This window comes from Odocoileus virginianus, chromosome 7, assembly GCF_023699985.2.
Source record: "Odocoileus virginianus isolate 20LAN1187 ecotype Illinois chromosome 7, Ovbor_1.2, whole genome shotgun sequence".
Lineage (NCBI taxonomy): Eukaryota > Metazoa > Chordata > Mammalia > Artiodactyla > Cervidae > Odocoileus > Odocoileus virginianus.
This window is the reverse complement of record NC_069680.1, coordinates 1,233,775-1,251,734: the sequence shown is the minus strand read 5'-3', so window position 1 is coordinate 1,251,734 and position 17,960 is coordinate 1,233,775. Positions and strand designations below refer to the sequence as shown.

Below are 17,960 nucleotides of genomic sequence, written 5' to 3'. Positions count from 1 at the left end.
GGGCACAGTGTGAGTGCTGTGAATCTCAAAGGTTTAACCATAATGCTGATTTCAGATGTGAGCTCAGAGGGGCCTGAGCACCTGTTAAAGTGGAGCTGCTGTCTTTGGGGCACAAAGCTGTGTTTGGAGAGTTGGAGGGGAAGATCAGAGTACAGTTTGGGACATAGTAGTTTTGAAGTCTTCAGGACATCCAGATGGAGACAATGACCAGCTAGTTGGATCTGTCAAATGGAGTTCAGGAGAGAGGCCTGTGGGTTATAGATAGAAGTTTTGTGGTCATTGGCATATAAGTAGTATTTAAAGCTGTGAGACTGAATGCAGTTACCAAGAAAGGGTGTATAGAAATAGAAGAGCGCTGAGAACTGAGCACTGGGAGCAGTAGTGTAAGTTAGAGAGAAAAGCAGAAACCAGCTCGGAGCTCTGAAGAAATACTTGTATGGTGCGAAAAGAGAATTATATGGTATCCTGAAAGCCAAGAGAAGAAAGTCTGTCATGGAGGATAGAAAGATTAGTTCTGAATTGTTGCTGATGGGTCAGTAAGATGAGTACTGACCGTAACTGTGGATTCATCTGGAGTAATCAGTGAACTTGACAAAGAACAAGTTTGGTATAGTAGTGGGACACAATCTCAACAGAGCTGGTGTAAGAGAGAATGAGGGGAGAGTAATTGGAGGCAACACGTCTGGCTACTAATGGGAGTGAAGAAATGGTGCAGTAGTCAGCAGGAAAGATGGGATCAGGAGGGAGTTGGGGTGTTTTTTGTTTTGTTTTTTGAAATGTAAGGAAAACACGTTTGTATGTTGATGGGGTTCCGTAAAGAACACAAAACTGACGATGCCGAAGATGGGGAGAATTGATGAACCTTTTTCCTTGAGTAGGCAGTAGTAGATGGGATCTATTGTGAAGCATTGGGATTGTTTGTTATACAGTGACTTACCAGCACAGACTTTGGAGCTCCAACTGCAAGTAAACTGTCTTTGTCATTTACTGTAACCTTGATGAGAGGACTCAGTTCTTTAGCTTCTTTTCAGCAGTGAAGCGGAGGTTGCAACTCTACTACTTTGCAGAGTTGTTGTGAAACTCCATTTGACCATGTTTATAAAACCTCTGGTATAAAACCTTCCATAGCAGGTGCTCAGGAAGAAGCAGCACTGGTGGTATATTAATCTCCACTGTTCTAATGTTTGTGGTAAACCTGGAGTGCTACTTTTAGGATTAGCAACACTAGAGGGTGCTGGAGGCAGCAGTTCATAGGGTTAGTCACTGCTGTGTGACATCTCATTTCTTTATTGTTTTAAAGAAATATTTCCCTTGGTTAATAACTTCAGAATCATACAACATTTTATAATTTGGGGGATAAAGGAATATTATAAAATGTCAGGTTATTAGTAGTTCATTATAATAGGTATTAAAGTTTGCATCTTTGATTAGAAAATAGAGAGCTTTGCTAGAAATTTTAACATTTGGGGGCATATCTTTCTTATTACCAAACAGTAACTATATAAAACTTCTTTTCAAAAATTCAATAAATTGACTGAAAAAAGTTATGAGTTGTGTGTGTGAGTGTGTGTGTGTATCTATATGTACACATATATGTATGTATAAATTTTTCTCTCTTGTCCTTTTCTGGGTCATTAATTTCCAGAGTAGCAACAAAAGCAAATCTTTGTAAAAATCCTATTTTTATATAGTGCATTTATAAATCTTAAGAGATACTTTTGTGATAAACTTTATATGTGAATAGTTTAGGTTTGATATGCAAGCTTCTTTGGTGGCTCAGAAGGTAAAGAGTCTGCCTGCAGTGCAGGATACCTAGGTTCGATCCCTGAGTCAGGAAGATCCCCTGGAGAAGGAAATGGCAACCCACTCCAGTATTCTTGCCTGGAAAATCCCATGGATGGAGGAACCTAGTGGACTACTATCCATAGGGTTGCAAAGAGTTGGACATGAATGAGCGACTAACACTTTCACTTTGATATGTGAAAAAATAGGGACTGTTACTGTAGGTTTTAGAACAGAGAAATGATATATGAACATGATGTTTCAGAAAGATGTACTGGATTAACTGTTACAGGATAGACTGAAAGGAAGGGGAAAGACCAAACAGAAAGGTCATCACGTAGGAGGCCATTAGAGCTATCAGGTGAGAGGTGATGGCATGGGAATGGAGAGGAATGGGAAAAAATGAAATGAGAGAGAAGAGAAATTTTGAAACTACCCATAAGGAAGAATTTTGGGGAATTAAAATTTAAAGAAATTAATGGACAGTGCCAGAGACACAGTTGAGTCAGATGTGCTGCATCTGAATGTAATTTTTTGACAAATGTATGGGTGAAATCAAAGTCAAGAGCCTTGGGGACGTTGCCAAACTATGGAGTACATCAGAGTCCTCTGTACTATGGATACAAGGTGGCTTAAGTCCACAGCACCCAACAGTGATGGTTTAGTCTTGTTATTTTGATGAGGTTTTCAGGTTGTTGCTCAGTTAGAGGGAAGGGAACTAATATTGTGCCAGGCAATGGTGACTTGTGGCTTACATATATATTAAAATGTACAAATCACTTACAATACAGTATCATTTCCTTCATCTTTGATGAAGGAAAAATGGGGTTCAGGGCCTGTGTTTAAACTATGTTTTGACTCCAAAACCCATTTTCTTTCTCTGTAATACTGAATAGCATACTTCATGTGGCCAGATTGTACTTTATTTGTACAATTTGATTGTGATAATCTATATATACAGTATCATACTTTTAATGCATCTGAAGATTACTGGAAAGAAAGCCAATCTCTTTGATTACTCTTCTTCAGTGTATTTTAATTTTGGATTTTCATGTAAAAGTTTTAGAAGATTTTTGTGTGTGTGTGTGTTTTTTTTTTTTTCTTTTGCATAAACATTCCATTGTCATCATGAAACCTGTGAATTTTGTAACTGGTATTTCATGTAAGTAATACTTTATTTTCTGTTATTCTAGATTCACTGGTTTTCAATTTTCAACTCCTTCATGATGGTTATCTTCTTGGTGGGCTTAGTTTCAATGATTTTAATGAGAACTTTAAGAAAAGATTATGCCCGGTATAGTAAAGAAGAAGAAATGGATGACATGGTAAGCAAACGTTTTATTAATACATTGTATTTACAAAAAAATTGAACTCAAGTGTTTTTGAATATTGGAAGTAGGTTTATAATCCTGAGATCAGCTGATCTTTAGAATTCAGAATTTTCAGGCTTTAGAAAGATATAAACTCCCAGAGGGGTCTCTAATCAAGTATTTTAATGTTTTTAAGTTGCCCTGATTAAATGTCCTACAATCAAATACATTAATGTGTTTTCAGCAAAACATGAATGTTCACCCTAAGTGGGACGAATAAAATAAACAGTGTAAGTAATCTCTTGTTAGTTCAGTCTTGAGATTTGCCACCAGAGAAGGATATGTCAAGCTCGTGAAACAGACTCACTTTTCAGAGCTTTTGATTTCAGAATTGCAGCTAGGAGGTTGTCAACTTGTATTGGTATTTTTCTAATGCTGCTAAATATTGCATGAAATTAAGAGTTGGTGGAAAGATTGATTTACATTTAGTTCAGATGGTTCAGAGGTTTGCTTTTGAAATTATTTTTACTAAATTATAGAACAGAAATTATATAGAAATTTACATAGAAATTATATAAATGAGCAAAAGTGTGGTTTGTTTGCTTGTTAATTTTTTTGACCACACTGCACGACTTGTAGGATCTTAGCTCCTCGACAAGGGGTTGAACCCATGCCCTTGACAGTGAAAGCACAGAGTCCTGACCATCAGGGAATGTTAATGGCTATTCTTTTTTTTTTTTCCCCTTTTTAAAAAATGAAGTGTAGTTAATTTATAATGTTGTGTTAGTATCAAATGTACAGCAGAGTGATTCGGTTGTTAATGAATATTCTGTGTAGATATGCTCCATCATTAAATAAACTTTGAAAACAGTTAAATTAAAACTTTAATATGCATATGTGTCTTGTGAAATGTCAGAGGCCCGATGAACTATTTCAGTTCAGTTCAGTTCATTTGCTGACAAAACACTGTCCACTGAAGAAGGGAGTGGCAAACCACTACAGTATTCTTGCCTTGAGAACCCCATAAACAGTATGAAAACATGAAATATTTGCTGCCTCTCAAATATAGCTGACCCAGACCACTCCCCCTCCGCTGCCACCACCAAAAGAAACCCAGAGATTATCTTGAGGGACTGATTGCTATTTGTTAAGAAACACTGTTTTAGATACTTGCTTACTCAGGTTGAAAAGTCATAATTGAATGTTTTGTTTAGAAAAGCACTATAGACAGCATATTAAAAAGCAGAGACATCACTCTGCCAACAAAGGTTCGTCTTGTCAAAGCTATGGTTTTTCCAGTAGTCATGTATGTATATGAGAATTGGACCATAAAGAAAGCTGAGCACCAAAGAATTGATGCTTTTGAACTGTGGTGTTGGAGAAGTCTTGAGAGTCCCTTGGACTGCAAGGAGATCCAACAGTTCCATCCTAAAGGAAATCAATACTGACTATTCATTGGAAGGACTGATGCTGAAGCTAAAACTTCAGTACTTTGGCCCCCTGATGCAAGAAACTGACTCATTAGAAAAGACCCTGATGCTGAGAAAGATTGAAGGCAGGAGGAGAAGGGGGCAACAGGATGAGATGGCTGGATGGCATCACTGACTCAATGGACATGAGTTTGCACAAACTCTGGGAGTTGGTGATGGACAGGGAAGCCTGGTGTGCTGCCATTCATGGGGTCGCAAGGAATAGGACATGACTGAGTGACTGAACTGACTGATAGACAGTTAAATAATATTTAACTATTTAATATATTCCCCATGTATTTTCTTAGGCTTCAGGCTATAAGGGGCATTTCTGCATTGCTAGGACATCTAGTACTGGTTTTAATCTTTTCTTTTGTTCTCCACCTGAGCCCTGGTCATACGTGAGCCATAGTTATGATGTAATGTCAAGAATAGCATCTGAAGGTAATGTTCAGAGCTGCTGGGCTTTTCTCCCTGTGTGACCATTTCTTTTTGCTCCTAGACCTTTTCTTTTTCCATTCTTTGAGATTTTCTGAGTACAACCAGGAGCCACCTTTCTGAGTTTCAGGATTATCACACTTTATAACATAATAAATTATTAAGTCAGAAATTATTTTAAATTTGAAATGTCTTTTCTTGATATTTTGAAATTTTTAATAGCTCTAAATTTTTAGGTAGGGAACTTACAACTGTAGTTGTAATTTTTTAAGCTATTTTATGTATTTTAATTTCATTCTGGATTATTTTCTTTTCTCTCAACACTTATATATATATATATAGGATAGAGACCTTGGAGATGAGTATGGATGGAAGCAGGTGCATGGAGATGTATTTAGACCATCAAGTCACCCACTGATATTTTCCTCTCTCATTGGTTCTGGATGTCAGATATTTGCTGTGTCTCTCATTGTTATTATTGTTGCAATGATAGAAGATCTGTATACAGAGTAAGTTCATATGTTTATAACTTTATTACTTTTTCGTTGTTCTTAAATAGTTTTAATAATTGAACCTTTAAGTTAATCATATTAAATATCTGCTGATCCTAATTATCTTAGAATTTAAAAAGCATAAGTGCCATTATTGCAAACAAATAGTGAATAGTATTCTGCAGCTACAATAAATACACTTTCCTGTTATCTTCTGAAATTACTAACCTTATTGAATACTTTGCTTGGTTATAAAGATTATTTTTCATTAGAGGTATGAGCAGAGTTACAAATCAAGAGTTCTTTGACAACGTGAGTGGACACTTTTATGAAAGCTGAAGGTCCAATCAGATCTTCTAAGAAGCACACAAGGATTACCCATTTAGTGAGTTAGTACTTCACATTTGCCTCCAAAATTTGGAGCTCTACAGAATAGAAGAAAGCATTGTAGATAACACTAGAAAGAGTGGTGGAAAAGGCACATGAGGTTAGAACAATAATTACATGGTTTTTCCTTTATTCTGTCTTCACATGGTTTCTGGTACACTGTTTCTTTGAAGACAAAACCAGTTGCAAGAAATCTTTAATGTGAGGCCTTTGAATCCTAAAAAAAAGTTGTATATCCATGGATATCTTAAGTCTTTTTTGAGTAGTCCTATAACCTTGTGCTCAGAGAGCCATGACCTCAACAAAGCAAACACACTCTGAGCCTGGGGTGTAGATGCCACCCCATGAAGTCCTCAATCAGAATGACACTTGTCTCCTGTTACGTTTCATACCTCTATCTCAGTTCCTGATGGTGCTTGCTTATATATGCCTGACATTTAGTGGACAAGTGGCAAATTGTTGCTGAAAGCATGGCTCTTTAGTTACATATTAAATGTTTAACTATAACTGGTTTTTCCTTGCACTGGACAGTAAGCTCCTTGAGAGTAGAGGCTGGGTCTTCCCTTTGTGATCTCCGAGTGCCTGAAGAGCTCTGTGTATTCAGGTTCCTCAGTCATTGCTTACTGACCTGAAATGAATATGTGTTAGTCGAAAAAGATATTTCTCTGTAGTTTGTTATATTTCTTTAATATAACCTTTGTATTTTAGTTACCACATAAACCTTAAAATAATTGGCCAAAACCTAAACTTCAGTGTCTTGTAGGTAGTTCTAATTTTAGGATAGAATATATTTCAAGTAAACGAAATCTCAGATTCAAGAAAAGCTGCACTGGTAGGCAGATGATTTATCACTAGTGCCACCTGGGAAGCCCCTTTCTACATGAGACTATATCATCCTTCACATTAAATACTGGATTAAATTCATCACTATGGAATTGACACTGACTATATAGTCACAGTGTTAGAAATTAGTATTGGGTATTTAGTAGTGGGTAAGAGAGTTCCAGAAAAACATCTATTTCTGCTTTATTGACTATGCCAGAGCCTTTGACTTTGTGGATCACAATAAACTGTGGAAAATTCTGAAAGAATACCAGACCACCTGACCTGCCTCTTGAGAAACCTCTATGCAGGTCAGGAAGCAATAGTTCAAACTGGACATGGAACAACAGACTGGTTCCAAATTTGGAAAAGGAGTACGTCAAGGCTGTATATTGTCACCCTGCTTATTTAACTTCTATGCAGAGTACATCATGAGAAATGCTGGGCTGGAAGAAGCACAAGCTGGAATCAAGATTGCCGTGAGAAATATCAATAACCTCAGATATGCAGATGATACCACCCTTATGGCAGAAACTGAAGAGGAACTAAAAAAGCCTTTTGATGAAAATGAAAGATGAGAGTGAAAAAGTTGGCTTAAAGCTCAACATTCAGAAAACTTAAGATCATGGCATCTGGTCCCATCACTTCATAGGAAATAGATGGGGAAACAGTGGAAACAGTGTCAGACTTTATTTTTCTGGGCTCCAAAATCACTGCAGAAGGTGACTGCAGCCATGAAATTAAAAGACGCTTACTCCTTGGAAGGAAAGTTATGACCAACCTAGACAGCATATTAAAAAGCAGAGACATTACTTTGCCAACAAAGGTCTGTCTAGTCAAGGCTATGGTTTTTCCAGTGGTCATGTATGGATGTGAGCGCTGAAGAATTGATGCTTCTGAACTGTGATGTTGGAGCAGACTCTTGAGAGTCCTTGGACAACAAGGAGATCCAACTGGTCCATCCTAAAGGAGATCAGTCCTGGGTGTTCAATTGGAAGGTCTGATGCTGAAGCTGGAACTCCAATACTTGGGCCACCTCATGTGAAGAGTTGACTCATTGGAAAAGACCCTGATGCTGGGAGGTAATGGGGGCAGGAGGAGAAGGGGACGACAGAAGATGAGATGGCTGGATGGCATCACTGACTTGATGGGCATGAGTTTGAGTAAACTCCGGGAGTTTGTGATGGACAGGGAGGCCTGGCATGCTGCAATTCATGGGGTTGCAAAGAGTTGACATGACTGAGCGACTGAACTGAACTGGACTGAATTGAACTGAACCTCTCCTAGGGGTTTCCCAGGTGGTGCTAGTGGTAAAGAACCTGCCTGCCAGTATAGGTAGACATAAGAGACACAGGTTCGATCCCTGGGTTGGGAAGATTTCCTGGAGGAGGAAGTGACAACCTGCTACAGTACTCTTGCCTGGAGAATCCCATGGACAGAGGAGCCTGCAGGCTGCAGTCCATAGGATCGCACTGAGTCAGACATGACTGAAGCGACTTAGCACACACACAGGCAACCTCTCCTCGAATCCAAATTTTTGCTTTGTTCTTTCTCAATTATTAGTGTTTCAATGTTGGCAGTTCATTTTTTAATGCTGAAGCTCTTCTGCTTATAGACTTTCAGCTTTTAGAAATAAGAATCTGCACCTAATAGATGGTTATTAGCAGGCAAGTCATGCATTGTTATTTAAGCCTGTCATTGTTATCAGTGGATTTTCTACCATTTGAAGTGAACATACTTAATCACTTACATGATAAGTACTATACCTATGAATATTATTATGAGATCAGAGTGACTAACCTTATTGAGGTTCCATGTTAGTAGCTTTTTGCTCATTAGCTCATTTAATCCTCACATCAGCCCTGTGAAGGGACTATTATTATCTTCAACCCACAGATGAGAAAGGTGAAGCTCAGGGAGGTTGAGTAATTTGAGTGAGATAACACAGCTATTAGTAAGGAGTGTTAGTAAGCTGAAATTTGAGCCTTGACACTCTTCCCTGATAGCTTAGATGGTAAAGAGTCTGCCTACAATGTGGGAGACGTGGGTTCAATCCCTTGGTCAGGAAGATCCCCTGAAGAAGGAAATGGCAACCCACTCCAGTATTCCTGTCTGGAAAGTCCTATGGACAGAGGAGCCTGACGGGCTATTGTCCATGGGCTTGCTAATAGTTGGACACGACTGAGCAAGTGACACCACTTTCACTGTGACTCCTGAACTTGTCTCTTAACCTTCAGTGCTCTAGTGAAGATAGAGATAATAAAAATGCATCGTGATGAGAAAATGAAAAAACTTGCATGTAAAATTTGTAAGACTCACTCCAGGAGTAGAAATCTCAAGGATTCTAGAGGATAAAAAGCAGATAAATGTATATAACCTGTGACAATTACTTTGTTCAGTGATGATCACGGCAATCAGGGAAGAAGAAAATACTTAGATAGATAGAGGATCAGCATCAGTGTGGATGTGCCAATTAGTGTGACATTAACCCTGGAGAAAGCATGGTGTTTGAGAAGGTATGAGTAAGTCTGGTAAAATGCTTTGCAGTGGTGGGATGGCAAGTGTAGGTAAAGCAGTTACTTAGATCTCACACTCTCTCCCCACACCCCCCCCCCACCCCAGTCTTAGAGAAATGAGCAAGGATGGTTCTCTACTTCAGTAGGTTTCTTCATTTTAGATGAAAGTGGTCTATTTTGGGTGGAAAATGCCCATCAGATATTTATGAACAAAGAGGTGCAAGGGTATATCTGATTTTTAAAACTGTAACTTATTCTCACACTTCCACTTAGTGGAAATCTCTCTGGGACTGCGAATGTAACTCTCTAGTCATTTCGGACTCTTAATCACATGACAGCAGCCTGAACTCTGTCAGTGTCTGTGTCAGTATCCACATACCCGGTAATAAGCAAAATGGATCAGTTTGTTAATGATAGTCTGGAAAAAAAAGTTAGTACTTGCAATGTTTAATTGTATTCTTAAGAAAACAAATTTGGCTTTTCAAACTGATTAACTTTGAGAAACAATCTTTTAAACATGGGAAACAAACATATTGCTGCCATGTTTCTATTTAGCTATATATTTATGTAATTGAATATTATATAGTGTTTTAACGTACACATTGAGAAATTGAGCTTAAGTGTTTGAGCAGAAAAGTGGTACATGTTTCAAGACTGTATGGTGCCTTTGTAAGTCTACGTAGACAGACAATGGAATGTAATAATTATTATCCAGAAGATGGTTAATTTTTGAAAGTTGTGTTTCCTTCCAGAACACACATTAGTGTAATATTCTTGTAAGTTGTGTTTAAAAGAGTATTCTTTAACTCACATTAACAAGGCTGTATGTTCTGTCTACAGACTTTTACCTTCCTAGTTGTGGTGAATTTCAGAAATGGTCTTTTAGTTAAGTACATTTCTATATTATGGCAGATGATGCTGTCATTTTATCATTTTAATATTTCTCTTTGCAATTAGGCATTTAAAATATCTTTGTCCAGTTTTGTTCAATAGGGGACTTGATCTGTATTGCCTAGATAGCATTACTGGAAGAAGAGGTTAGAAATTATTGATCTGAGTTAATGTTGATTTGTAGACTTATAAATTTTTAAAAACCATTTTAACAGTTTAAGGGAAACTAAATAGAAGTGTCAGTACTATACCATTTAAAGTAATAGTAGTAATATAGGTTACAGTACTTCCATCTTATTTCTGTCAGCAGGCAAGACTCTTAAGCAGTTGAACTATAAAGAGAAATATTCTAATTAATTTTCTTAACATATGAATATTCTTTGCCATGTGATGTGATTGGTTCACAAGGTTGCGAAACAGTTTTAGTGCCAGCTTCTAGTATGTTTGCCAAAGAAATGTGAAATGTTTGTTAGGAATATTATGAAATTTAACTTCAAATTAAAAAAAAGTAGGATCAGTCTGTTACCATTTACATGCAATGTTAACTAGAAATTCATTTACTGGGCAACCTTTTGAGGTCTGCTGCAGTCCAGGAATACATTTTTTCTGTTACTGCTAAATTTGTCTTGGATATTAAACTGATGTTAATGTGATAGACTGTATGATATTTTCTTTAAATCATTGGTTTTAGTTTATCATATATGTTGTTTTGCCTTTTTAGGAGGGGGTCAATGCTCAGTACAGCCATATTTGTCTATGCTGCTACATCTCCAGTGAATGGTTATTTTGGAGGAAGTCTGTATGCTAGACAAGGAGGTAATTTCTGAGTTACTGTTTCTGTTTTTAATTACAGATTCTAGTATTTCACTGTAAGGTGTATGTAGTTTAAAATGGCCAGTACAGCCATTATAAAGTCATTTGTTATCCAGTTTCACATAATCTCCACCAAACCTGTTACATGTTCTCATCTGCTCCTTATGGAATCCTTACATTTTATTTCCTAAAATTATGAATAATTAGTAGATTATCTCCATTGCCCACTGTGAAGTTAGGCCTGAGGAAGCTGTGGGAGAGAGTGTATTTAAGTTACTACTATTATTTTGCTTTGAGGTGTCTTAATTCCCTAGTAGTGCTCCATGGGAGGCTTCCTCATAGACCCTATAGCTTTACAACTGAACATAAAGGCCTGTTTCATGGTTTATGGATATATGTCTGGGCAGTGGAAGGATACTAGGAAGGAAAGCTGTTTATTTCTGTTGACCCTTAAATACTTATCAAAAGATCCTGCAGAAAGATTTTCTATCGCAATCTTTTTGCTAAAAGAGCTTCATCTGAAATACCCCCCTGCTCCTTTACTATTGTGACCTGAAAATGATGGGTGTTCATGTATGATGTGAGGTTTCTGCCTTGTGGTGTTTTTTTCTGTGATAGCATTTAAGGTCTTTAAGTTCCTTTGTTTTTCCTATAATTGGTTGGGGTCAGAAAAGTGATAAAAGTAGTAGATTTGCATATTTCAGTTTATGAATGAAAGGTTGTTGAAAGATGTTAAAATTATATTCCTCAGGATAGAGACTTCCTAATGTGATTTTCCTAGCCCTTCCTAAGCATTAGAGGATCCTGCCCTTCTTTTAGTTTTCTAGACATATAGGCTAGAGGAGCTCAGAACACAGGACCATTTAAAATTCCCCCAGGATATCCTGGTTTACCATAGCTTTAAAAAAAAATTGGTCCTGTCAGACTTAATGTGGTCTATACTGTAAACAGAGATAATTCTTTGGATTGCCTGAAGGAGTGTCATTGCAGATTCCTGACTATTTGAGTTAGCTGTTCAGTTTCTCTGTTCTCCCTCTAGATATGGGAAATGAGTCTTAGCACACAGGTCTACCATCCTGAGGAAGTAAGGATGCCTGAGGTAATGCCTGCTTTGAATTTGATCTGAAAACTGGTTAGGCTAAGAGCTGTACAGTTTATGGTCTCTAGAAAGGTTTCCACAAGAGGAACAGGTTACTCAAAACAAGAAATTGAACACAAATTTGCTTTTAGTCTGATTGCAAGTGAAGAACACCCAACCAAACTTAACTTTACTACACTTGTTCTTGAAAGTTGGCAGAGTTCAGACTTAAACTTTGGAGTATCAGATCTTACCAAGAGTAATCTAAAGGTTATTTTCTGATTGACAGTGTCCTGAGAAGATCTGATCATGTCCATGTCCTACATTGAAAGTATGGGATAAGAGAATGCTAGAAAAGAGTTGGAACTTAATAAGAGAAATAGCCACCTTTCAAACATTGATCTATGTCTGTCTACCTAGCTTCTCTGATTGTTAGAGTTTCCCTTTTCTTTCAGGAAGGAGATGGATAAAGCAGATGTTCATTGGTGCATTCCTCATCCCAGCTATGGTGTGTGGCACTGCCTTCTTCATCAATTTTATAGCCATTTATTACCATGCTTCGAGAGCCATTCCTTTTGGAACAATGGTGAGTTGCTTGAATCTTACTTTTAGGCTGAAAGTATGTTGGTGATGGACAGGGAGGCCTGGCATGCTGCAATTGATGGGGTCGCAAGGAGTCGGACATGACTGGACTGACTGACTGACTGATAAGCATTCTAATGTGAACTCTGCTGTCTATCCAGGGTACCTCTAAACCAGGAGGTACCTGAAGTATAACAGCTACCTTTTCCTATTTGCAGCCAGTCCCTACTCAGTCCTGGAAAGTTAGGTAAAGAAAGTTTTTTCTTGATTTTGTCAACCAATGAAGTGAAAGGTTAACTTTAAAGTAAGACAAAAGAGAACAGTGTATTGTTTATTAGAAATGAGGGAAACTGGTGAGTATATTTCGGAGGAAGGATGATGACACACAAGAAACATGGGTGTTTAAGGTGATAGTTGAGTTCAGTGGTGGGAAGTGAAGACTAACTTTTTTTTTGGTAACTGTACTATTTTTAGAACCTCACGAAAGCATTTATATTAATATTGATAACTTACGTGCTATAAATATTTAAATCCTATTTTATATCTTACATGTTATCACAGAGTTTGAAATGTTTTAAATTTTTTAAATATATTAAAACTAAAGCACAGGAATACTGGTGCTTTATAGGGTTAATGCACAGTCTCTTGATTCTTCCAGTTGTTACCATTTTACTAGAAATAGAATTTTAGGCCTAGAGTAGACTTTAGTCTTAGTGTACACTTGTGCAGACATGCACACGCACATACACACATACATATGCAAGTTGCAGGGTGGTTACTGTTTTTCAGAGAGGTAATGTAACGTTTAATGTCATACAGATTTAATGGCAGAACTGCAACTGGAACCCATATCTCTGAATTTTAACCTTGTTTTGGGTTTCTTTCTATCATATGGGAGTTATTGAATGGTCTCAGAAAAGTCTAGATGATTGGTTGTTTTACAGTCCAAGTTTTTCAGAGATACCTTGCATATATGTTTTTATTAAATCTTTAATAATTTTTATTTAGGAATATTTTGCAGATTGCTTCAAAATTTGAAGCTTTTTTTTGGTTTGGTTTTTGTTTTTTTAAGCCATGGATACTGATAATGGTTAGGAAAGGGTAAAAGAATTAGTAACATTGAGAACTGGAAAATAATTTGCTTTATAGTAGATCTAGGCCATCAGAAATTATATAGTGAGAGTCAAGTTACTTAGAGGTGAGCTGCCAAATGAATTACTGTCATAGGGCTTTAAAAATTAAAATTCAGATTCTGTTATAATTTTTATCATAAAGTTTTAAATTTGTTATGGTGAAATGTTATTTCAAAGTTGCTTTGTTTCACAAAGATTATAAATGTTGCCACTCTGTAAATGGGGTTTTAAATGTTAACATTCAATGTAATTTACGTTTAGATACTTGAATAATTACTGATTATTCAAATACAGTATCAGACTATAGAGCAAGAGATGGTTTATAAAATTGATCTTTATTGTATAAAAGACTGGCTGTTGGTGCTTAGTATCCTCCTGCAATGTCCTGGTCTTAATGTCCTGGTCTTTGTAATGAAGGAATACTGCTTTCAGGTTGTAATCAGGTGTGTGGTCTAAAATTTTTTCTTCCTTTTAAGAGTATCATAATTTGTTTAGAACATGAAATGTAAGAATTGAGATATTTGACCTAGTTGTCCATTAAGTATTTTAACTATTTAAATTTGTATTTTAAGTTATTTGACTTGTTGACATTATGAAGGAAATGGTTATATTATTCTCATAAACTCCATGGTCCCCAACCTTGGATACACATAGACTCACATGGAAGTTTAAAAAATTTCAATGCCCAGAGCTTCATCCTATGCCAGTTTATCTGTCCTACTTTAAACCCAATCTCTAGTGTTTACCTGATTCTAGTTCTCAGCATCTGAGGATGGATCTGTTAGCTGTAAAGTTCCCAAGTGCCATATGTCTGAGAAACTGGATCCCTTACTTTAATACCCTCGTTTAAAATCAGAGTCTTCAAATAATCCTGTATACTCTTCCCCAGGCTTATTCTATCCCTGTTCCTTTGATTTCATGCCCATTGAGCCCTTTCTCTGGGTAATCTCTGCTCTAGTTCTGTTTTCTCAGAGAGTCCACAGTTGAGGGCTTAATTCATTCTTAGTAAGAGTGACTTCAGCTTCTGTGTTGCCCTGCAGAGGCACCAGAACAATGGGGATTTTGTCCACTTGGAGTCCAGAGTTCTGTCAGAATACTTCTCTTGTCCCCAGGACTAGCCCAAGATAAGATTGAAAGTGGAAGTTTGTCTCTGGACCCCAAATTCTCTGGGCATATGTACCTGTACATAAAAGCCATTAAATCCATGCCAGATTAAATTTGTTGAGTACTTGTCAATCTTAGCAGCTTATTAAAGGTAAAAGAAACATAAATAGAGGGTGGTAGCAGTAATCTCAGCTAATGTCTAGCATCTAGTCTTAAGGCATGATTCCTAGAGAATATTACAAAACTCTATAAGAGAGCATTTAAATGAAATTTGGGGTCAAAGATGGTTCAGAGATGAACATACCTGTTCCTAAAGTTGGCTTATTCTGACCAAGATACTACAGAGAGTTGGAGAGAGTGTACTTCAAATTAAATTGAATCTGGTAAAGCAAAACCTTTTTCCTTTGGAATTTGTTCAAAAATGATTTAAGTGTCATACCCAGAGTTTTTGGTCCTATGAGGGTTTCTTGGGAGTGAGGAAAGGTTTGCCAGGGTATTCTGAAAAAATGTTTTAGGCATCAAGTCTTCTCTGGGTTGTAAATCTCAGATTCTTAATGATATTGGAGGTTTTCAAAGGACAGATAACCAAATTGCAGAGTTTTAAACTCATAGGGACAAAGTAGCATAGAAACTGATAACCTTTCAATCTAAGTATCATTCACCTTAGAATGCACTGATAGATCTGTGACTTATACTTTATGATTTAGTCTCTCAGTGGGTAGAGTAGTTGATGGAGAAGTAAGAGGTCATGAGCCATGTTTGTCATTTTAAGATTGTTTTACCTTGGGAGGGGAATTACCAGAAATGTGCCCTATGTTTTAGGAAAAAAGATTTCACAAATATTTAGGGAAATGCTCTCTCAAGATCCAAATATTTTACCATTACTGGGAAAATGTCATGAGAATTCAGGGGTCTCAGAAATGAAATTCATGAGGTATAATCAGAAATTAACACAGTGAGGAAAGAATGGAGACGAAGATTAATAGATGGGTGCTATTTTGTGATCTCTCAAAGGTTGTAAGGAAGAGTACAGTCAATTGACCATATATTTGTTGGATCTATTTCTGGACTTTCTTTTCTACTTTGTTGTTGCATTGATTGATTCGGGTTGGTTGGTTGGTTGGTTTTTCCAGTATCACACTGTGTTGATTATTGTAGCTTTACAATAAGTCTTGAGATCAATTCTTTTTCAAAGTTGTTTTGGATTTTTTAGGTTCTTTGCATTTCCGTGTGAAGTTTAGAATTGGCTTATCAAATTCTACAGAAAAACCTGATTAGAATTCCGTTAAATCTATTGGATAAATTTGGGAAAAATTCACATCTTAACAATATTGAGTCTTGATTAATGAACATGGTATATCTCTTGATTTATTTAGACATCTTTACTTTTTCTTTGTAATGTTTTATAGATATTAATGTTTTGGTTTTGTACAGCTTTTATTGAAATTACTCCTAAGTATTTCATATTTTTTATTTTATTCATAAATGGTATTTCTTAAATTAAAAATTTTGGTTGCTTGTTCCTAGTGTATAGAAAAACAGTTGATTTATGCATATTGGCTTTGCATCTTGCAACTTGGCTAAACTCACTTATTAGTTCTTATTTCTTTTTTGTAGATTCCCAGAGATTTTTTGCATATATTGTGTTGTCTAAGAATAAACAGTTTTACTTCTGCCTTTCTAATCTGTATACCTTTTATTGCCTCACTGCACTGGTTAGAGCCTCTAGTTCTTTTCTTTTTCTTGCCTTATTGCACTGACTAGAACCTCCAGTTCAGTGTTGAACAGAAGAGGTGAGAGCAGACTCTTCATCTTGTTCCCAGTCTTAGGGGCAAGGTATTCAGCCTTATGCCATCAAGAAATGTTACCTGTCGTTTTTTCATACCTGTCCTTCATCAGGTTGATGAAGTTCCCCTCTATGCCTAGTTTGCTGAGTTTGTTTTATTGTGAAGGGAGGTTGGCTCTTGGAACAATTTTTTCTGCACCTTTTGAGATGATCTATGGTTTTTCTTTTTTTAGTCTGAAAATATGGTGGATTGCATTGATTGATTTTTGAATCTTAAACCAATCTGGAATTCCATTGATAAACCTCAATTTGTTATGATGTAGTGGCTCAGACGGTAAAGTGTCTGTCTACATTGCGGAAGACCCAGGTTCAATCCCTGGGTTGGGAAGATCTCCTGGAGAAGGAAATGGCAACCCACTCCAGAATTCTTGCCTGGAAAATCCCACGGATGGAGGAGTGTGGTAGGCTACAGTCCATGGGGTCGCAGAGAGTCGGACACGACTGAGCGACTTCACTTTCACTTTATTATTCATTTTATATATAGCTTGATTTAATTTGCTGAAATTTGTTCTTTTTGTTGTTTTGCATCTATGTTTATGAGAAATATTGATCTGTAGTTTTCTTATAATATCTTTTTTTAATGGTTTGGTATCAGGATAATGCTAGCTTTATATTGGATTGGCCAAAAAATTCATTCAGATTTTTTCATACCAGCTTACAGAAAGCCTCAAACTTTTTGGCCAGCCCTGTAGAATAAGTTCTTAACTTCAAATCCAGTGTTTTCTTCTATTATAGTATTGAGTTGCCAGGAATCAGATTGAGAAGTGTTGAAAATATCTATAAGATAGGCTTCTTATAAGTATTTGTGTTTGAGTTGGCAGTGTCCTGATTATTAGGTTGATGATTGTCAGCATGCTTAAATTGAAGCTAATTTTTATATAGACATAAAGGTATACAATGTATAAGTAGAAAAGGAGTGATAAAAATTGTCTGCTCTGAGCTCATGTCAAGGAAATACCTAAACATAATGACTGAGAAGATTGATGTATTTTCTAAGAATCACCTTGTGCTAAGTTGATTCAGTTGTGTCCAACTCTTTGTGACCCCATGAACTCTAGCCCACTAGGCTCCTCTGTCCATGGGATTTTTCAGGCAATACTGGAGTGGGTTACTGTGCCCTCCTCCAAGGGATCTTCCCAACCCAGGGATCGAACCTGAGTCTCTCATGTCTCCTGCATTGGCAGAAGGGTTTTTTAATCACTGGCACTACCTGGGAAGCCTGAGAATCACCCCACCTGTAAGCAATTACTGTCACCCTCAGTGAAATTTATATCCTTTAGCATCCCAAATGGAGAAGG

At 36.9% G+C, this 17,960-nt stretch overlaps 1 protein-coding gene across 1 annotated transcript in view; it reads left to right on the top strand.

Moving 5' to 3' along the window:
• TM9SF3 (transmembrane 9 superfamily member 3) overlaps positions 1-17,960 on the top strand; it is a 57,367-nt gene that overhangs the window by 26,303 nt on the left and 13,104 nt on the right. The window contains exons 6-9 of the mRNA XM_020883135.2: positions 2,976-3,107; positions 5,342-5,508; positions 10,828-10,922; positions 12,453-12,583. Of these exons, the coding sequence (XP_020738794.1) occupies positions 2,976-3,107; positions 5,342-5,508; positions 10,828-10,922; positions 12,453-12,583 (525 nt within the window). The remainder of the gene's footprint in view (positions 1-2,975; positions 3,108-5,341; positions 5,509-10,827; positions 10,923-12,452; positions 12,584-17,960) is intronic.